The sequence below is a fragment of the Brachyistius frenatus genome, unplaced genomic scaffold, assembly GCF_029030835.1.
Source record: "Brachyistius frenatus isolate BFR_SWC_R1_liver_20210118 unplaced genomic scaffold, ASM2903083v1 Contig_8, whole genome shotgun sequence".
Lineage (NCBI taxonomy): Eukaryota > Metazoa > Chordata > Actinopteri > Embiotocidae > Brachyistius > Brachyistius frenatus.
In genome coordinates this window covers 4,677,972-4,700,808 of record NW_027210607.1, presented here as the reverse complement: position 1 = coordinate 4,700,808, position 22,837 = coordinate 4,677,972, and the positions used below count along the sequence as shown (strand labels likewise).

General features: G+C 41.4%; 1 protein-coding gene across 3 annotated transcripts in view; it reads right to left on the bottom strand.

Moving 5' to 3' along the window:
• Window positions 1–22,837, bottom strand: part of plpp4 (phospholipid phosphatase 4) — a 57,619-nt gene that overhangs the window by 3,782 nt on the left and 31,000 nt on the right. For all 3 annotated transcript variants that reach the window (XM_069690049.1, XM_069690050.1, XM_069690051.1), the window contains 3 exons: window positions 18,631–18,694; window positions 18,337–18,461; window positions 1,103–1,273 (listed from right to left, as the gene is read on the bottom strand). In XM_069690049.1, the coding sequence (XP_069546150.1) occupies window positions 1,103–1,273; window positions 18,337–18,461; window positions 18,631–18,694 (360 nt within the window). The remainder of the gene's footprint in view (window positions 1–1,102; window positions 1,274–18,336; window positions 18,462–18,630; window positions 18,695–22,837) is intronic.

The window sequence follows — 22,837 nt, the reverse complement described above, 5'->3', positions numbered from 1 at the left end:
TTCAGTTTCTCTTTCTGAGCATAAAGAAAAATAATCTAACATCGATTTCCACCACTGAAGACCTGCAACAATGCTCGGGCTTGTTCTGTGAATTTTGCATTAACTCCTGTCATCTGGATTTAATAGAGCGTGACTTGATGCCATACATTAACTCAGTGGTCTCATTGAGACGGTGATTGGAAGCTCTGCATTTTTTTCCTCTCGGAGGACAGAGCTCACCTACAAAGTGCAGAAGAGAGGGTGAGAATATAAGTATCCATCAGGCTGGTGTAACAGCCAGGCTAATGGGGGCTCCCAGCTTGTGTTTACACTGGGAGCAGATTGAGGCCCCTCAAGTTTAATGGGCTGCACTATTACTGCTTACTTACAGTCTGCTGAGGAGAGACAGGAGGAGAAAAAGAAATGGAAAGAGGACTCTGAGGGATCGGCTCGCCTGTAACAAGTCTGTAAATAAATCCTGGTTGTAAAAAAAGAGCATGGTCTGTTGTGTAGCTGTTGACTGCACAGGAACATATGGTTCTCTAAAACTAATTAACACCATGTGACAGTGCTTTCGTCAAATTATCACATATTCTTTCCTACAGCCTACCCACTTATTCGTTCCTGTCCCTCTGTCTCCCCAAAATCTTCATCCCAAAAAAACTAAAGATATATATAAAAAAAAAAAACTAAAGCTTGTTATCATAATGTTCTTCATGCTGCTGAATAAAATGTTAACTCATTGTTATCTGACACAGTTTCCAGGAAATCGAAGACCATCATTATGTAATAACTGAAAGAAAGCCTGATGGGCAAACAAGCAAGCGGCCCAGCCTGATTTACAGTACGTTATTATGAGATCTGTCAGCCATGCTGATTAAGTGAACATTTTTGTGTGATCACAGCAGTACAGCTGTTTCAAATGTAGGTCTCATAAATCATCAGTATCATACTCATAAATTGCCTTGAGCCACGTTTGATTGAAACAGACTACTGAACAATGATCCTCCTCCAGCTGACACAAGCAAGATTTAACACTACATGGAAATTCAGCATTTATTTGACAATAATTTTGATTAATGCGGGAAAATTCCCGTTTCTGTGTCTGAGATGTGGGGCGGACCTTGCCAGTGGTGTTTGTAGTCACAGGTCCGGGACAGCGCGATCATCATGGCACTGTACAGAGGCAGCACCATGGCACAGAGACGCCAGCTACGCCCTCGACCCTGGTCCGTAAAACACTGCAGCTTTCCCGCCAGGTAGAAGGAAGTGAAACCAAGACCGGAGAACGCAACTAACACAAACAGAAAGAAGAGAGGGAATCAAGAATGAACATTGTGTGCATTATTGTATATCATGAAAGACATAAACTTTGACCAAGTCTCAAGGGAATGTCTTGTCATTAACTGGCTCGCAAGCAATGATAAAAAGTCGTTGATCGTTGGACTAAAGAAATAATCAAATTTATAGTGTAGCCAGCGTGTCAGTTGTTAGATGGGTGTTTGTTTGCTGAGTGGAGGGTGTTGTATGCTCACAAAATGACCAAATCTGACCCAAAAAACTATCATGGTGCTATAAGTGTAAGCTGTGTGGAGAGCATAAAGACAGATGAAGTGGATTTAAGCGAGAGAGAGAGAGAGAGAGATAGAGTGAGGAGTGTGACAGCTGTGTTCCAAATGGTGTACTTGTGTACCAACACTCACTATTTTAAGTGCATAAGTGCATTTACACTGTCAAGTACAGAAACATACAGTGCACTACAAGTATCAGGATGATGCACTCAATGGTCCAAAAAATAAGTGTAAAACGCAGGACATTTTCTATACTCAACGATGGCCATCTTGGCTACGTGGAGGAAGGGGCGGGACTAACTACGTAAAGAATTTTCAAATTAAGGTGTCTGAGGAGGCTGCAGCTGTTCCTAAACACAGCACAAAAGGGTTTCTTTTTCACTACTGCTGCTGCTACTGGACAGCAGAATCAGTGTGTTTATTTAGTGTGTTACACAGAGGGAACAAAAACACTTTCATTTCTGCGTAAAATAATTAAAGCTGCAAATATTTTGTCGGGTGATGTAGGTAGGTAGGTAGGTATATACTTTATTAATCCCCGAGGGGACATTTTTTATATTGTATTCACAGTCAGTGCAGAATGGAAGTATGCGGTTTGAAACAACACTACTTGCACTACACAAGTATGAGTCCTAATATGTAAGAGCACTATTTGTTAGTGTACTAAGGGAAGTGCGACATTTGGAACACAGCACATGTCGTTTTATACTCCAGGGAGACTGGCCAGGTGTTTCAGCTGCATTGGATTAACCCCGCCCACCAGGTACCTGCAAAGAAACACAGACAGGGAAAAACACAGCAGGCCTGGCTAAGGAGGGCCGTCACAATCTTGTAAATATATAAATACATTGTGTTTGTGTGTATTTTACAAAAAATGTAATGAAGAAAGCTGATTGGAGTTTTTCAGCTCGTCCACCATCTTCCTATCTCCCACTGAGGGATGAAACTGCAGTCTGTTAGGTTGCAGGTGTCCCGAGCAAGCAAAGCAAACAGACAACTACTTTTATCAAGCTACACCAATCACAACCCACACACTGAAGGTTAACAATGTGCACGCTCTCGCAAAGTGGAGTGTGTAAGTGGCAACAGTGTGCATCCCACATCACAAAATGAAGTTCCTAAAGACTGGCTGTAAAGCAAACACTAATATAAATAAGAGAAGCAGGATTAGTCTAGAGGTGATTATAAAAATAAATAGCTGGTGCTCAATATTCATTTTTCTGAAGAAATCTCTGAAAAATAAAGCCCTGTGAGAGAAATAAATGTGACTGAGCTGCTGGCCTTGAAGAGCCCCCCATTCTCCTCCCCTGTCTCCCACTCAGCTAATGTCGGTTAGAGAAACAGCAGCGGTCTAACTGTATGAATTAAAGGTTGTGTGATGGAGCCATAAAAGGTGGTTTAGAGACAAGGTCATTAGTTTACTGCTACAGCAAGCCAAACAGCACCTATCAGCACCCATCAGCTGCCCATTTGTCACTCAACCCACAAACTGGCTGAGAATACTAAAGACGCTGGGACACGTGTGCAGCCTGTAGAGAGAGAGACAGACAGAAAGAGAGAGAGAGGAGAGGACGGTGAAGGCAGAAAGTCCAGCTCTCTCCGTTACTGTCCTGCTGTCAGGGAGTCGGAGGTGGATCCATGAAGAACTCAGCATTTTCCATTTGGCAATTTACATCAATATATTGGATGGCTGGTTTAACCTGATATTGACTATTATTTAAAAAATGGTTATACGCTGTCAGCCACCTCGGGAGTTATGGAAATATTGTGGTCCGCTTGATTGCATTCTTACTTAAAAATGAGCACCTATATTGAACTCTTCAGCAGAACTGAATCTGATGTGGGCTGGATAGATGCAAACATTTTTGCTTATCTGCAGTAAATTGTAGAGGCTCTGAGAGGAACTGCACACCAGCCAAGTCTTAAACACACACAGTACAGCTCTGCACCTCCAACAGGCTCAGTGTTGGACTCAAAATGAAACATGAACTGGACATAGTGACATTAATTGGCCCAAAATCCCAAAAGAGAAACACCAAAAGCGAAAAGCTGAACAGAAACGGATTGACAACTATCCAAATTGCGCTTTAAAGTGGACTAATAACCAACAGACTGAATTAAAAAAGGCTAGATTAATACAGTTAATAAATTCAGTCTGTTGAATAAATCATTGTGGAGCACAGTGAAAGTATGAATCATGTTAAATGCTAATTGGCACCTTGTGGTATATAAAACACCGCACATAGTCACCATCACCACCCACAGTGTACCACATGAGTGTTACAGACAACAACACATTATTGTGAGGCTCTCTTCATCAGTCCATCCTTCTGTTCGGAGCCTATGAACAAGCCATCCCAGATCTTTGGCCTCAGCAGCCCTCCATGTCCATCCATTTCACTTCTGGGTGACTTCTCCACAATCCCAATCACGCCGCAGCTCACACCATTCATTTTAATAGCTCTAGCCAAGACAATTACAGCACTCATTTGGAAAGACGGAACTAAATTAGCCATAAACCAAAGACTCGGTCTGCTGACTAAACAATTTCACTTTTAACTCATAGAAGTTAAACATGAGAAAATCACACAAGATTTTCAAGACGTCATCAGTTTCTGCAGAGCTGATGTCTCATTACTATAGCATTAACTGCACAAAAATGGAAAACATTCAACACAATGTGCAGTTTCATCTACATTATTTGACCATAACAGAGATTATTCTGTGTGTTTTGTCTGCTTTAATTCTTCTCTTCTACTGCATTGTTGTTATAGACATCATCACTCATGTTTTTATTTCAGCAGCAGTTAACATCTATGACCCTTCATCATTACTCATTCAAAGTGACAGGAGCAGGAGCATAGCCAAGCATGTTTTGAGAGGGAGGCAGGGAAACACCCTGGACAGGTCACCAAACTCTCAGAGGGTCACAGTTTCAGTGTACAATGTAGGTGAAGCTCAAGACGGAAAATATATAAAGTAAATGGAGTCAATATTCGCCGACCTGTTTTACAACGTACCGATAGAAAGTGCAGATTAAACATAGATTAAGATTAAATATACCCTTCCAATTAAAGCAAATACAACTGTATTCAAGCATAGGAAACTGGTTCATTACATTAGAGCAAGGAAACCTGCATTATTTACTCCACACAGTCAATCTGTTTGCAGACAACAGTGAGTAAACATCTTGAGGATCATGCTCGGTTTGGTGATATGCATAATACATGAGTGCGGACAGCAAGTGCAGTATGTATCCCACACAGATATGCACAAACATATTTCTACAATTACTGTAATTAACTAAGTCAAGACAATGAATACGGGGTGTATCTAATAACCGCTGAAGGATGCTCCTCAAGAGGCAGCAGCAGCCACCCAGAAGGCCAGAGGACAGCGAGGAGGCCAAGAAAAGCAAAAACATCATGGTAATTAATCCGCTTCATGCATTTCAAAAGCCTTTAAAAGTAACTCCTCCGAGACAAAACAAAGATGCCTAATGAGAGTGATGAGTGCTGGGCGATTGCTTTTTAATTCATCTTCAAACGAGCATAAATTTTGTCTAGAAGTTACATGACGAAGAACCAATTCAATTGCAGTTTTTCAAAGAAATGGAAAGAAGGGATTTCTGTAAACATGGCCGAATTTTGACAAGGAATGGTGTTGGTTTAATTTATATATTATGAAAATATCTTACTAGGTGAGAATGAAAATCCTCTTTCAGGCAGTGGAGGCACATGGGACAGTATGGAGTTCATTTAGTCCGTCATACTGGGTGTAATATATTTCATAGCATAGCCAGTTCTGAGGGAGCGATACTGTAGCTACACTGGTGCAACAAATAATGGCCACGCTTCATATGGGCCACTCTTCTCTGCCTCTGTGTCAGCAAAAATGACACGGTCATGTGTTTACATCAACTGTGGCTGTGGCCTGTTACTTTATGTGACATTACGACCTTACATAAAGAATTACGGTATTTCTGAGATCAACTATTTAAACTTAACAGATTTTAATTGCATTTTATTCAATCTTGCCTATCTATCTAATATGTTATTTATTGCCCTTCTAATGACTGCACGAACAAATAATATTTATGAATTTATAACTGAACACCATTCTTACTTCAACATGTCTCTTTGACAGTTACACTCCCACCCAGTTACTGTGATTTGTGATGACCCTTATATGTAAATATTCAAATAAATCCAATAATTTCCAGAACCCAATGTTTGATAACTGCAAAATACTTTCATGTCAAACTGATACTTTAACCTTTCCTCACAGGTAGGCAAATAAACATTAGTCCCGTTGAAATACATTTCAGTTGTTTTCCACAAGTGCAACAAATTTATGAATAGGATGTTCAAGAATGAGTCGTGATCCTTCTTTCCCTAGCTTTCTATTTCCTATCTGTAAGTGTGACTTTTCTCAAGTCGCAACCATCAAGTACTCTTCCAAGTCTCCACTCATTGCACGGAATCCCTTCCTCTTTGACAATGACAATATCTCCAATCTTCACATTTCATTTTGAAGAGTGGCAGCATTGTCTGAAAGTGATGTTTGTCAGGTATTCCTTCCGCCACCTCCTCCAGAATTGCTCTGTCAGATATTATACTCTGTGCCATCTTTTCTTGGCATACAAATCTTCAGCCACAAACGTCCCCGGTGGAGGCAGCGGAACAGAAGCTTTCATGGGAAGTATATGATTTGGGGTAAGTGACTCTAGAGCTTTGGGATCATTTAGGTTGTTAAGAGTGAGTGTGCAGCTATTTACAATTAACATTGCCTCATAAAGGAATGTTCTCAAAGAAGCATCATCTAATCATCCAGAGTTTTGCGACAGAACACAGTTTAGGACGCTCTGAACTGTCCTGATCTGTCGTTCCCAAACACCTCCCATGTGACTGGCATCGGGCACGTTCATAGGTGAAGTCACATTGTTTTTCGGCTAAGTAAACTGTCAGTCTGTCTTTGTCCATTTCCTTCAAGGCCTTTGTCAGCTCAGTTTACGCTCCAACATAATTTGTCCCTTGAGCCAATCTCATTTGTGTTACAGCTCCCCGGATTGCTATAAACATCTCAATGTGTTTATAAAAGTGTCAGTTGATAGATCGTCCAACATTTCGATGTGGATTGCCCTTGAGGACAGGCAAGTGAATATGATATCATATCTCATGCACTCTTTACAACCTTGCTTAGTGTAAAATGGTCCGATGCAATCGATCCCACAGTAGGAGAATGGTGGCGTGGGATCAACACGGTCCGCAGATAGACCTGCCATATTTTGCGTCTCTGTTGGCCTGCAAGCTCTGTATCACACATTGCTTGATGTGGTTTGCCACGGCTTTGCTGCCACCAACAACTCAATACCCATTTGCTCTCAATTCATTGAGTGTTTGTCCTCTGCCTTGATGTTGACTTTTCCTGTGGCAGTGATCTAGGATCAGCTGTGTGATTACACCATCTCTCGCTAAGATTACTGGATGTTTCAAGTCAAGATGTAGGGAAGCATTCTTTAATTGGCCTCCCACCCTGAGGACACCATCTTCCAATATTGGGTCAAGCTAGAACAATGAATGACTATGTGCCAATTTGCCATGACTCAGTATTTGTATGTCCTCTTTAAAAGCATCCTCTTGTGCCAGTTTCACAATCACCAGGCTGGCCTTTCTCCTGTCTTCAACGTTTATGGGTTCTGTTGTTTTGACTGTCTTTACGAGTCGCTGGAGCCAAGCTACAACATTCAGTGCTGTATGCCATTTTGAGATCCTCTTAAATCTCTCCAAAAAAAACGTCATTTTTTTTACTACCTCTGTCTGTAGTACTTGTGTCATCTTGACTTCAGGATCACCTACCAGAAGCTCTGGAGTTGAGTTAGATTTGATCAAGTCTCTTTTCCAAGGAATTCTGGTCCAGTAAGCCAATTTGAACTCATCAACTCTTCAAATTTTAGGCCTCTGGAAGCATGATCCACTGGATTTTGATCAGTGTCGCTATAGTGCCACTGTGCAGGATTCTTTGAACTCTATTCAGAATAATAACATGAAACCTTCGGGCTTTGTTGTTGATGTAACCTAAGACTACCTAAGAATCTGTCAAAAAACATTCTTGGGCAGTGGTTCGTCCCACCCTTTTGCCACATTTTCTGCAATACTCTCTTTCCCTGTAAGAGGAAGGGAGCCAATACACCGAGTGGATCAAACACAGGCCACAGTTGAGAGAAGTCTCCGCCGTGTTGCTGGTTTCTCCCCCAGGGAAACTTTAAAGGAGAGTGTGTCAGTGTTGACACGCCATGTTACTCCCAACACAGTCTGAACTGGGAGTTCATCATGACTGAGATCTACATCCTGAATTCCGCTAGCTTGCTCGCTGTCAGGAATCGACTCCAAGACTTCTCTACTGTTTGAGATTACCTTGTGGAGGTGTAATCTCCCTTTTGCACACACCTTTTGTGCTTCTTTTACTAGTTTGATGTCTGTGTCCGCTGATGAGGCCATCATCAACATAGAAATTATTCCCTGATGGAGTTGGCTGCAGCAAGACACTCCGTTTCATTTTCACTTGCAAGATACTTCATCCCATAACTTGCACAGCCAGGGGAGGATGCTGCTCCAAAGACATGGACTTTCATGCAATATTCTTTTGGCTCTGACTTTGTGTCACCATCTTCCCACCACAGGAAGCGTAAGTAATCTCTGTCCTCTTGGCTCACATGAAACCTATGAAACATGTTCTCTACATCACAGATGACAGCAATTGGGTGTTTGTGAATTCTACACAGCACTCCTGTCAGCCCATTTGGGAGGTCAGGTCCAGTCAGTAAGTGATCATTCAGAGATGTACCATCATATTTGGCAGAGCAGTCGAACACAACCATAATCTTCTCTGGTTTTCTAGGGTGATAAGCCCCTTGGTGAGGAATGTACCAAACATTTCCTCCTTTTGGTTGGTATTAATCTCTGCATTGCCATCCTTGAAGACGCCCTCCTTAACGTAGTCATCCTTGAACTTGATTTTTTTTGTCAAATTTCTCTTTGAGGTGCTTCAACCACACCAGAGCCAGTCGCTTATTTTCTGGTAGTTGTGGGCGTGTCTTAAAGAGGAGTAGCATTTCAAGGTGTCCATCTGTATTCTGTTGCGTTCATTTATTCAGTAGTTGCAGAAACTGTATATCATCCTGTGATATGCTCTTTTCCCCAGGAGTATTATCCTTGAAATCTGCTTCTAGGGCTACGATGACACTGGCTGGTATCAATAGTGGAAGTTTCTTGACTGATACATGTGGTAGTTGGGCATGGTTTGGCTCGGCTGCAGGAGGGACTGATTGGGGGAGTGGTTCAGGGAACGGTGCCTGGAAGAGGCTTAATTAGCACTCCTGCAATGAATCACTGACGGTCTCTCTCTCCACATAAAAGCACAGAGCAGGTCACCAGACATCTCACTCCTGGGGACACTGAGCAGCAGGCTGGCTGTGGACAGGACGTGTGGTATGTGCTCGAATGCCCGGTAGGAGAGCACAAGGGATCTAAGATATTGTTTGTGTTGAATAAACACATTGACAAAACTGTACTTTCGCTGGTTGTTGTGTGTTCTGGCTGAAAGAACCCATGGTGACGGCAAGATGTCTGTCGGATGATACAATACATGATGACACAGACCTGTTACTTCTGTTGATGTTACCACCAGTGAGGAGCTGCCAACAATGCTCCAGCCCAGCTCAGTTTTGACTGCATATGGCTATTCATCAGGTCCTGTGATGACTTGTTGAGTCACCAACACTCTGCGGCAGTCATAGCCCATTAGGAGACCAACCTCACAATCCATTAGCTCTGCTATTTCCTGTGCTAATCTGTTCAGATGTTTCCACCTTTTTGTAGTTTCAGGATTAGGAATGTTCAAGTGGAATGACATCGCTGGTGTAGACAGGTGGTAAGTTGATAAAGCTTTGTGAGGAAAACCCCCTAACTCTTTCACTCTGTACAATGTAATCTCTTCCCATCATAGTGGTGAGCCTTAACTTGACTAGCTCTAAACTTCCTCCCATCCCTCTACCTATTTCTTGGTCTACAAAGGTGTTGCTACTCTGTATATCCAGCAAGGCATACACTAAGGTCTCTGTTTCAGGTGTGGTTGTTGAAGAAATTCAAACAGGCAATATCATGGATGTCCTCCCACCATCGCCTTCGTCTACACAGCAAGAGAGAGAAGATATGCTCTCATCTGCTTCAGAGCATTGTTTTCAGCAGATGGACGGTTCTCATGAAGTGGTGTCGGATGATATTTCTTACAGAACAAATTGCTCTGTTTTTGAAGTCTCTTGTATTGTGTCCTCTGCTAAGCCAGCCAAAGCACAGGTCATTGTCAAATATAAACCTTCTCTTTTCTTCGACAAGCTTATTAGCGAATGTCCAGCATTTGTGGATGGAATAGCTCTCTCCACAGCACAGGCTTGTGTTAAGTTTTGAAGATGAAGAGTTTACTTTCTTTAGTCTGCTTGACTCGTTTGAGCTGTTCTTCACAGCTTTGTTTGTTTTCATCACTGTCTTATCAGATGCTTTCACACTTGTGATGAACGCATTAGCCTATGGGTGCTTTGTATCTGGCTTTTCTTCAGTAGTCTTCAAGGCTTGAAAGGAAGCTACAGGATTGCATGCAATTTCTGCTTCTTTAGCAACTAAACCAGCAAACTCATTGAAATGAGGATGTTCCTCTGTTTGCTTCAACTGCTTTGTGACATGACGAGTCCAGCAAGAGGTCACCCAGTCAGGGAGTTTTTGCAGCATTTTCAGATTCTCTTCACAATAATTTAACACCTGAATCCCTCTGATGTGTGGGATGGCATTGTTGCAGGCTGTCCAAAAAAAAAAAAAAAAAAAAAATCACTGAATTGTCTCAGTTTAACTGACTCTCTTGAGCCAATCTTTGGCCAGTTGTTCAGTTTCTCTTTAAATGCATACAGGATGACAAAAGGGTGGGCATAACGGGCATTTAGTGCATCCCATGCTTGGTCGTAGGCCTCATCATCCTTTCGAAGCTTCCTTCCAATACAGATCGTGCCTCACCACTGATGTACTCTTGCAGGTACAAAAAACTGTTTGCTGGATTTGTGAATCGCTGTTCTATTAATGTCTTAAAACTTGTGCTCCACTCTAAGAACTTAAGTGGGTCCCCTGAGAAGACTGAAGGCCCAGGTGCAGGAAGTCTGGTAAGAACCGTTGTGTCATGCTTCCCACCTCTCTGCTCCCAGGACACGTGCTGCTCCTCACTCTGAACTGTCGGCCACGTTGGCGGTACGTTTTCAGTGTAGCTACACTGGTCCAACAAATAATGACCACGCTTCATGCTGATGTCTTTTGATGATTTTTATTTGCGCGCTCTCTCTCTCTTTGTCGCCGCAGACACCTTGTACACCATAGACCTCATCACCTCGGACGCCGTGAAAACTATAAATAAAACAAACGTTCAGACATACATTGTGAACTCTTTCTGGAGTCTCTCAGGCAAACGTCCGTTGCTAAATAGACTCACATATGTTAGCATATCAGCAATGTCGTAAAACTGCACGATAAAATCACTCAAAATACAACACATGTCAATGTAAATGTATGTCAACAACACTATACACAAATATATTAACAAATGAAAAACTATTTGGGCCAAGTGCAGAATTTGCTTAGCTCAGGGTCGTTCACTCTTCTCTGCCTCTGTGTCAGCAAAAATTACCCACAATGCCACGGTCATGTGTTTACGTTAACTTTGGGTGTGGCCTGTTACTTTACGTGACATTACGACCTTACATAAAGAATTACGGTATTCTAAGATCAACAATTTAAACTTAACAGATTTTAATTGCATTTTAATCAAGCTTGCCTATCTATCTAAAATGTCATTTATTGCCCTTTTAATGACTGTGCGAACAAATAATATTTATGAATTTATAACTACACCATTCTTACTTCAACATGTCTCTCTGACAGTTACACTTCCTTTGAGTCTGTATTTGCATTTTAGGAAGACAATAACTGTCTTCCTAAATCTTTGCAATCCATGATTTTTGAATATCTGTATGTACCATACAGATTTTGAAAGATCATGGAACATCTGGGTTTTTTTGTGTTCAATTTGTTTTTAGATTTTCCATTATAATTTCCAATCAGTGGTTGCCCGCCTCCGGGATATTTGTGATGCAGTAGCTAAAGGTGACAGTAGAGCAGCATGATCAATTTAAAACAAATTAGTTACATTCTCAAAAGTTTTGCACAATCATTCTTAATACAAAAACAACATTCATGTATTGGATTTGGGTTTTGAGTCAAATATATTTTACAGGTTGAATCACAAAACCTTTTGGTGAGCCTCTGAATTTTCATCAAGAGCCATTATCAAGTCAAAATTTTAATTTGTTGAGTACTTTGGTTCATGTGGTTAATATAAAACTCTATAATGAACTGTAATACTAACAACACGACAAATGACGTTCCCAGTATTCTCAGCTACTTTGTCAGTCCACGAGAGGATACTGTGTCAGTGTCACGTTTTGCCTCACCTAAATGTGAAAAGTGCATACGCGAATGAACATAATCTTGCTTATGTAAAATTACCAGGATCTTTTAAAGACCATGTAAAGCAAATTCCAAGATTTGCTTCTCAGTACATTATATATGTGTGAAATGAGTTGCTGAAAGCATGTGCAAAGTTTGAAAACGTTGTCACACTGAAATATGGAGTTAGACCGTTAAACAGTTTCTCATCTGTCTTCAGCTCAGGTTTATTTTAGGCGGGGCTAAAATCTAGCTTCAGTACGTCACCGAGCTACCGCACAGACGGTTTATATAACCTTCTGCATGGCTCCTCCTCTCACACGGTGAAATGGTATACAAGCCTGGAGCTCATTTGCATAAGAAGTCATCCCACTCGACTTCAGTTCTACTCCTGCAGTAGTCAGATAGTTATTATACATCAGCTAGCTGCTGCAGGACGTCTCCCTCCACCCGCAAGTTCATCTTTCCTGGAAGCAAGAACCTCCAAAGCAGCGCTGCATTGTTATTTAAATTTCCTACTGATGAAGAAAGGAAAAAGAGGTGGATTGGTTTTGTGAAGAGCCTTGCTGATGGAGAGTTTAAGATTAACACCAACAGCCGCCTCTGCAGGGACCATTTCACGAAGGATAGTTTCAACTTCCACCGGAGACAGATGGAGTTGACGGACGCACCGCTTCTCCTGCAGCGTGGAGCCGAACCGAGCATCGTCCTCCCGGTAGTTCATCTCCGGACACACCGGCACCGTCCGCCGCCGCCAGCAGTTCACCACTCAGCGCAAGTTCTGTGTGCTTGTTCTAATTATACTCGATAACTTTTCCAGAGGTATCTCTGCTATATTTAGTCCGCGGTGCAAATATCTAACATGATTTTACTCGGTGTAGAATAACGGTATTTTGGAAAATGCTCCGATAACCGCAGATTGTTTTATGCGTGTCAATATAGCTACAATAAGGAACTATAATGCACTTAACTCTCTATTTTACGTTTCAGGGTGATGGTAAACATGGCCCAGAGGATATATTGTCTTCCCGGGTTGTTTTTTTTGTACTCCAGTGTAACGTTAGAATCACCGACCCTCTGTACCGGTTTTAGTTTTCTCAAGGTTTGCCTTTGGAAGGGGGAGATGTCTTACATTAATATATATTGTTAACCAATATATTTGTTGAAGACATCGCCCTAAAAAAAAGCCTCAGTCTTGATTTTGCTCTTTATTTTGGTAATTGTGTGTCAGATGTTGAGTTATTCCCCTGCCTCGGTGAGATTATTGTAATTCCTTGCTATCAGGATGTCCCAGTGACTCTGCAGTTCTCCTCACTCGTGTAGTTGTGTGCTTGTTTTTTTCAGGTATCCTGGAGCTGCATGTCTCTGCTCTGAGATTACTGCACCCACCAACAGGTTGTCTTGGATTGCCAAGCAGTTCTTTTCTGTCTTCATCTTCCCTCACACTAATTCAAGGCAGATGTCTATTGACTATTGAATAAAAACCTATGTTAACCCTCAGTTATTGGCCTCTACTTATCAGCTCTTCTACCTGTTGTATTATATTTACCAGTGTTTTTTTTACAACACCTTATGCATGTACTGTTTAGGCTTTATCAAACATCGTGTTAATTGTGTAATATAAAAGCAACACATGAATGCAAGCTGTTTATTAATAGCTCAGAGCTTGTTTGTCATTAGTTGAATATCATGACTTTGTTTGCCTATATATCAAAAGCAAGTTATAGTGTTTTGGTGTGTATTAATCAATAAACTAGTGCAATAAAGTGAGTCCTCTAATACGTTATTTTTTTTCACAGATTATTGTATGTGTGGTGATTAGTCAGCGACACAAATATGATTGTGTAAACAGTTCGACTTGGTTTTGAGTCATAAACCATCCCAATTTTTAAAAGACATTCATAGTGTTTCATCAAAAAAAATCAATAACAAAATGTCTTTATGAAACTTACACAGGCCTTTCCTTCATCTCAAGTGGCCCTGTCTGGTAGATGTTTAGGGCATCCTGCAGGGAGTCGGGTTCAGGCAGACTGGTTCTGGTCCTGGATGGAGAGTGATGCATCGTGGGACTCCTGGAAGCTGTGCACATCTATTCACAACCTGTTACAAAATAAGTTGTTTCAGTGGAGGGATCTCGTACCCTACTGGTTGTAAATGATCATTGTGGAAGATGTTTTTTTTTTTTAAATTTTACTTACAGCATTAATCTCTCTGCAGCAGATATTCTCTTCCTCTGTGGACATCGTCCTGCATTCCCCACATGTGCACCTGTACATGTTCAGTTCAATTAATGGATTGACTAAAGATCCTTTTAACTATTTAATTGATCAATTATTTATCATGAACAACTAGTCAATAAAGGTATGTAGTTGGTTTACAGCATTCTGGTACTCAGCTGGTACGATTCAACGACAAAGCAATTAACACATAAAACACTCAGAAGACTGCAGGTAGGTGGAGTTGAATGAAACTAACAATACACCATGTGTTAAATTTGATAGTAGTCTAAATAATAATTATAATAACGGGATTCTTTCACCTATAAACATAATGGGAAACAGAAGTAAAAAGAGAGTACAGGGTTCACTTAGTTAAAAATCTACAACAAGGTTGTATAACATATATATTGAAGTGTGGAAGATGACTGCTAACTTGATCTGTGACTGCAAAGAAAACTATATGGAATACTGTTAAAATACAGTCTGTTACGATATCAGAACTTGATTTAGCTAGTTGTTGCTGTTGTTGCTAATTTGAATAAATGAGAGGAAAAAAATTACCATTCTGTTGCAGACTGAGAAGAACGAAGAACGTAGTTGATTGTCAGGTTGGTCGGTGTCCTGCTCAGAACTTGATTCTGGTAGCTCAAACATATAAGGCTGAACGAGTCCTATTTCATTGCTCGACGCAGAGTCCATTGTCCGGCTTGCCGTAGCGTGCATTGTCCTGGTTGTAGGTACTTGAGAGAGGCGGCGCCTTCCAGCGAGTGGGCGGGGCTTCAGGTGACACGCCCCCACAGTCTCAGAGCAGAAGGGACTGCTGATTTTCTCATGATTTCAAACCCTAATTTAACATACTTGTCTGTTTTTTTTTCATTCAAATTTGGATGGGTAGTTAACAACCCATGCTTCTGTGTTGTGATGAACTTAAAACTCATTTTCATTTCTACTTTACAGGATCTTTAAGCCTAAACCTCATCATATGGATTTTGGTGCGGAAACCTGAAACATCAAACTTTTTACGTCTTTGCAAGGCAAAACGTGACTCCGACACGGTACCCTGCAGTGAACAGACGGGTGTAGTACACACTTTCATGTGATACCAGGTTGTAAACATCACACCTGCTAGCATTTTATCATTATCACCATGATGTATTAACCTGCTAATGTTAGTATTTAACTCAGAGCACTGCTTTGGTACATCTTCAAAGAGCTACTTTTGCAGCTGTGCACTCTCACCTTTGTAACCACACAAACTTTCTTTAACCTCCAGTCTGCAGTAGCTTCATCACTACTCACTGTATGTGCCCCTTTGTGATACAACACTCTGTCAATACCACACTCAAGAATAGAGAAATTACTGAATGCTAATTAATATGCTTTCCATCTTCCAACCTTCCCAACTCTCTCCCTCCCGTTCTGGCCTTTGACCCCTGCAGGGACCAGTGGGACAGCGCTCCGACTCTCACCACAAGTACTGCATATTAACCAGCTACTTAAGCACGGAGGCTGGTTTCATCCATTAACATAGAAAAGCTCCTTATTAGCGCTGTATAATTGCTACTTCGCTCTGCACTGAAGTGTGCCTGACTGTGTTGTAGTAAAACCAGGAGCTCACTTTGCAGAAGTGCAATTCTGAACTAATATGATGGACACTGCAAGCTGTGGTTAATCTGTTCATAAGTGATGGAAGCAATGTGGAAATCCAAAGCTGCGATGAGGTCCGTCTCACAGGATTCATTTAGGCGCTGGAGAGGACATAGATGGTGAAGACGGCAGATGGTTTTAAAAGTGTATATTAATTGATCATATCTAATGGCTTAATATTCACGAGGGGAGATGCCGGGATGAATATGAATAAGAAGTAGACAATTACAGGTAATGCCTTCGGTCTGTTTGCTTTAGTACAGCGTGTATTGGTGCAGTGGGTTCAGGGGAGTTTGTGTTTATCCATTTGCTTTACTCCTTCTGGGACCTGTCTCCTCCAATTTCTCTTCTTCAGTTACTTTTCTGTGAGGCGCGAAAAATAAATCGAATCACAGAGAACACGAGCAGCTATAAAGACTTTGAAATAAATGAATAATAGTTTGTGTGCTTTAGAAAATAGCTGCCATCAAAAACTGAAGTCTGGTATGTATTTATATCTTTGTCTTGGCTGATTTGATGGATTAGTTTGGATTCTATTTCACCATGCAGATTAGAGCATCACATCGTGCTACAATCCGTACGTCTGTAAATGCATTTTCTGAGTCTGATAATGTAATTTTTTTTAAATTTTTCCTCCAGTCTGAGCTTCAGGCTTCACACCAGCCAGAAGTGATGTTGTGTGACACCCAGACGCCACTTTACATGAGGTTTCATTCTCTCTCATCATCTGTCTGGCCCTGTTCCTCTGTCCCTTGCCACATTTGCCTGGGTAAAAGCTCTGTAACTTATGCGTGGTCCAACAAGCATTGTCTGGTCAAAAGACAGGAAATTGGATTTCTTCTGCTCTCAAGACGCGCAGGCACACGGGTACTCTGTGTCCCCGTCGCGCTGTTCTCTCAATCACTTTCTCGCTCACAGTGCAAGAACATAAGGCTGTTAGAGCTGCTGTATAGATGAATGTAATCCATACACAGCGCTGCAGTGAATTACAGAGCGTTGTCCCTCTCTGCCATTTCTAATGGGACAGTGAAGCACTTCAAAGCAATTCTTTCCTAAAGCAGGTGTCTGAGCAGCCGTAAGCATTAATCTTTAATATTATGCTAAAACAGCCATTTGAAATTAAACCAGACCGTGAAATTACAGCCATCTTTAAAATCAATGAGAAACTTTCACCGCCAATGCCATCTCATCCAGGATGGCGTCTTGGCATGCTTCTGTTCACACGCAAAGTCCAGTAATCATGTTTGATTTGTTGGACTGTTGTAGAGTAGGTCAACGCAGCCTCACTCACAGCAGGATGACATTTAAACACACTCTCAAACCATTTCACAAGAAGCATGAAATTCCAGCACGCACTCAAGAATACTTCAACCTGAACGCATATGTATAATTTTCAAGATGGTTATATCATCACACACTTTCACTTCTTTTCAATCTGTGACAATTAAATGCTTCAGTGCAATGCAACCCTTCACTTGTTTACACATTCCTGCAGTACTTATGACATCTACATAATTATCTTGTTAACTGTGAATGTGCATCTAGAGTGGAAATGTAATAAGATATACACTGTATATAAATATCAACCATGTCACAGTCGGTGAACAGCTGACTAGAGGAAATAAAGCTCTTTCTTTTGTGAGTGTAATGTCAATGCACGCATTTTACTGTTGTGGACTTTATAGTTGCTATAAGCAAGAGAGGAAAAGAAATTCAAAAGTTTGCAGGCACATGTTTTATCTTCAATGGCGGTAAGGCCATTAAGTGGCGTTTTCAAAGATGTATCTTCTGAAATGCTGTCTTTACATGCCCGATGCACCATATAATACTGAGGGTTTATTCAACATCTGTGTGGCACCACAGCAAGCGCTCCACGCACACAATTTAACATTCATCTGTTGGACAACAGAAAAACATGTGAATTATTTAACGCGCTGCTGAAGTGAAAACAGCTTGGAGAGCAATACAGTGAAAAAAGATGTCCAGTGTCCCGCACCGGGCTGCACAGCTCAATACAGGAAGTCGGATGAAGCTGAAACAGTGGGTGTGTGTTTGACTGTTAAGTCAGCATGAATTAATGTGCTTGACTCAATCTTAACAAGATGCCTCAGGGCATAAATTGAATGATATATCATTGCTACATGCTGGAATTACCTTTAAAGAGAGGCAGCAGCAAGAAACACCTCGTACACAGCCAGTCAGCTCGCAGGGATATTTTCTACTTGGTTAAAAGTTGCTAAGAGCATCAAGATCAAATAGAGTGAACAGCAAATGCTGTAAGCCATTTTAATGAGTCAGTGTGTGAGTTCTGATATGTTTTGGCATTGTGTTGCAGGAGCTGGCAGAGATCTGCAGCTTCTGCCTCGTGATACTCACAGGAGGAATGGCTGCTGGGGAAGCTTTTGCGTCCCTCGGAGACTATCTCCGGCTCCCCGGTGCACAGCATCTTCGCATTCACTTGTCCATCTGGGAAACAACGCTGGAAGTAATCAGGCCTGGGTCTGGAAATCAAACGCAACCCAAAAGATAGTGTCAGTATTATCGATGGAAAGGATTCCATTTTACTTGTTAAACAATTCATTGGCCATATGAGAAATGTGCTCTTATGTTATCAGAGCTTACAGCTAAAAATGCAGCATCATGTAAAATGCTTCTGTTTGCTCAGCATACCTGCCAACAATCAACTTGATAGTATTTGTGAAGACTCCATTTAGGGCGAGAGCCAGGGACACAGCTGGAGAAGGAGAGATACATATAAATAGGCATCTTACAGTGGTTTATCATTGAAATTGGTCAAACAGATGAAGTTGACATTTCCAGCATACAAAAGATTAATTGAAACAGTGCTGCTGTAGTAAAGGAGTAATTTTTTACTATTAGTGCAACACAGGTTCTGGCAGATTTCCTACTCTTTAATATAATATGGAAATAAATTAGCCAATTAGAGTCATGGGAGTTTTCCTTGCAGCTAGACAGATGGTTGTCAGGATTTATGTGCCATAAGCAGCAACAAGCAGGTTTTGAAACATAGGGAAAGCCTCACTAGCAGACCTGTGGGGCTGTTCTTATGCACAGTGGTGCACTGAGATGAATGCTTACTTGTTGTTATTGTGTTGGCTTAATAGCTTATTGGCAGTGCATACAAAAAGGTTGATGAGACTGGTGATGAGATTTTGCAACAAACTGAAATTTTGACCAGTAAAAGGCATTTGGTGCAGTTGGCTGACTTCGTCCCACTTGATGGTCGGTGAAAACTGTCCATGACTGCAGGGGAGGAGTATAAAAAGGCTGCCGTCAAGTGTTACATGTTTTACTTCGCTTGGCGTGAACTTGCATCAACGATGGCTCTCGCTGTGTTTGGATTCTTTGTTGCAGACAAAATCGATGCAAAATCGATGCACTCGAAATCCCCCGTATGGAGAATAGAAGGTACAATGAAACGCGATTGAACAGTGATCAATAGATAATGTAATGTTCTTTGCATGTTATTATAGCTGAAAAGGTATTTATCCTTTTACAGTTGCTTACAGTACTGGTCACATTAAAATGCTCACTCAAATCTTTTTCTACATATAAAAAAAACTTAGCTGTACGTTCATTTAATTAGCTATAAAGAGAGCCTCAGGGGCTCATCATTAACCAGCGTGCCTGCCCTCAGAGGTTAATCCCAGTGGTCTGAAGCTGAATTGAATTCACTCCACGTTGCAAGCGCTCAAATGTATTTTCTTCCTGAGCTGCAGAGGAGCTCAGTGTCAATGTTATTTAATAGCTTGTTAATTTGGGCAAATTTAGCGCAGATCCAATGAAAGCACAAAATGAGACACGTTCTGTTTGACCATTTCAAAAATGGGGCATTAAATTGCAGTGTGTTTCCTTCTCTCTCTCAGTATGAGGAGGCCGAGTCCTTGTAGGTTTAAAAATATTGTTCCTCCGTCACGGTCTCTCTTTGGAATGGTTCCTGATGGTGATGAATGGACTGATTATTACTTTTTTGTAGATTTGACACACTTTGACAGTCCATGTTTTTGCACTTAAGCCTGTTTTTTAAACTCCTGGCACCAAATGTGCCAGTTTCTGGTGAGTCAGCATAAGTGACTGATCACACTCATAAAAGAGGCATTATCTGTTCCTAAAGTCTCTTTAGGGTGCTGCGTAGTCATATGGCAGACTGTATATTACCAACTTGTGACTCTGCCTCCAGTTTAGCCAGAACTCACCTCTTATCTCCTAATTATACTTTTAAATGCTCTGAGAGAAGCCAGTGTGATTGGCTGTTCATGAAGCCCACCACCAGGGCACCTGCTGAATTCATCCTCCTAACAGTATATTCATCCTGCACCTATCTCTTCCCCCAAACAGGTCTGTGCCATATTTGGATTGTGTTTATGTCTTTGGTCACCCAAAAATGGTCACATATACAGTGGTGTGAAAAAGTGTTTGCCCCCTTCCTGATTTCTTATTTTTTTGCATGTCTGTCACACTTAAATGTTTCAGATCATCAAACAAATTTAAATATTAGTCAAAGATAACACAAGTAAACACAAAATGCAGTTTTTATTATTAAGGGAGACAAAAAAATCCAAACCCACATGGCCCTGTGTGGAAAAGTGTTTGCCCCCTCCTGTTAAAACATAACTTAACTGTGGTTTATCACACCTGAGTTCAATTTCTCTAGCCACACCCAGGCCTGATTACTGTCACACCTGTTCTCAATCAAGAAATCACTTAAATAGGACCTGCCTGACAAAGTGAAGTCGACCAAAAGATCCTCAAAAGATAGACATCATGCCGAGATCCAAAGAAATTCAGGAACAAATGAGAAAGAAAGTAATTTAAATCTATCAGTCTGGAAAAGGTCATAAAGCCATTTCTAAAGCTTTGAGACTCCAGCGAACCACAGTGAGAGCCATTATCCACAAATGGAGAAAACATGGAACAGTGGTGAACCTTCCCAGGAGTGGCCGGCTGACCAAAATTACCCCGAGAGAGCAGCAACGACTCATCCGAGAGGTCACAAAAGACCCCACAACAACATCCAAAGAACCGCAGGCCTCACTTGCCTCAGTTAAGGTCAGTGTTCATGACTCCACCATAAGAAAGAGACTGGGCAGAAATGACTGCATGGCAGAGTTCCAAGACCAAAACCACCGCTGAGCAAAAAGAACATTAAGGCTCGTCTCATTTTTGCCAGAAAACATCTTGATGATCCCCAAGACTTTTGGGAAAATACTCTGTGGACTGACGAGACAAAAGTTGAACTTTTTGGAAGGTGTGTGTCCCGTTACATCTGGCGTAAAAGTAACACCGCATTTCAGAAAAAGAACATCATACCAACAGTAAAATATGGTGGTGGTAGTGTGATGGTCTGGGGCTGTTTTGCTGCTTCAGGACCTGGAAGACTTGCTGTGATAAATGGAACTATGAATTCTACTGTCTACCAAAAAAATCCTGAAGGAGAACGTCCGGCCATCTGTTCGTGACCTCAAGCTGAAGCCAACTTGGGTTCTGCAGCAGGACAATGATCCAAAACACACCAGCAAGTCCACCTCTGAATGGATGAAGAAAAAACAAATGAAGACTTTGGAGTGGCCTAGTCAAAGTCCTGACCTGAATCCTGTTGAGATGCTGTGGCATGACCTTAAAAAGGTGGTTGGTGCTGGAAAACCCTCCAATGTGGCTGAATTACAACAACTGTGGAAAGATGAGTCGGCCAAAATTCCTCCACAGCTGTAAAAGACTCATTGCAAGTTATCGCAAACGCTTGATTGCAGTTGTTGCTGCTAAGGGTGGCCCAACCAGTTATTAGGTTTAGGGGGCAAACACTTTTTCACACAGGGCCATGTGGGTTTGGATTTTTTTTTTTCCTTAATAATAAAAACCTTCATTTAAAAACTGCATTTTGTGTTTACTTGTGTTATCTTTAACTAATATTTAAATTTGTTTGATGATATGAAACATCTAAGTGTGACAAATGCAAAAAAATAAGAAATCAAGAAGGGTGCTAACACTTTTTCACACCACTGTAGCTTAGAGTTTGTTCGAGTGATTGCACAAAGGTAGTTTCAGGAAATTAGAGGCCTATTAAATAAAGACAGGGCTGCTGCTATTGTATTGCCAAAGTCCCTCTCTCTCAGCTTTTCTGATATCTGACATTCCTTAACAAAGCAGGTGTGCAATGACATGCCCCAGCAGTTTAGTATCCCTTACAGAAAAAAAACACATGAATTTCATACATGCAAAAACTAATGTAACCACATCTGAAACATGTATTTTGCATGTGAAACGTGGTTTTGGAATATTTTCACAGTGCAATGTGTGAATTCTATGTAAATTCCCATGTGAAAACCTTTCCACGTTTTCCTCATGTTATCATATGTTGCAACCGGTAAACATGTGTGATACATGTGATGTCCCATGTACCATTCGTCCTCTGCAGCTCATCCAGAATGCAGCAGCTCGATTGGTCTTTTACCTCCTAAATTCACTCCCACTACTCCGCTCCTCCTCCGCTCCCTTCACTGGTTACCAGTAGCTGCCCCCATCCGTTTCAAAACATTGGTACTTGCGTACCGTGCTGCGAACAGATCGGGTCCAGTCTACATCCAGGACATGGTCCAACCTTACACCCCAGCCCGTTCACTCCGCTCTGCATCTACCAATCGGCTTGTTGCTCCCTCACTGAGCTAAACACTACAGCATCACAACTGTTTGCTGTCCTGGCTCCTAAATGGTGGAATGAGCTCCCCACCGACATCAGGACAGCAGAAAGTCTATACATCTTCCACCGCAAACTAAAAACACTCCTCTTCTGATTTGACCTTGAATAGGTAGCACTTTAGTGGTGCTTAAAATGGCACTTACTTATAGCACTTTGAAG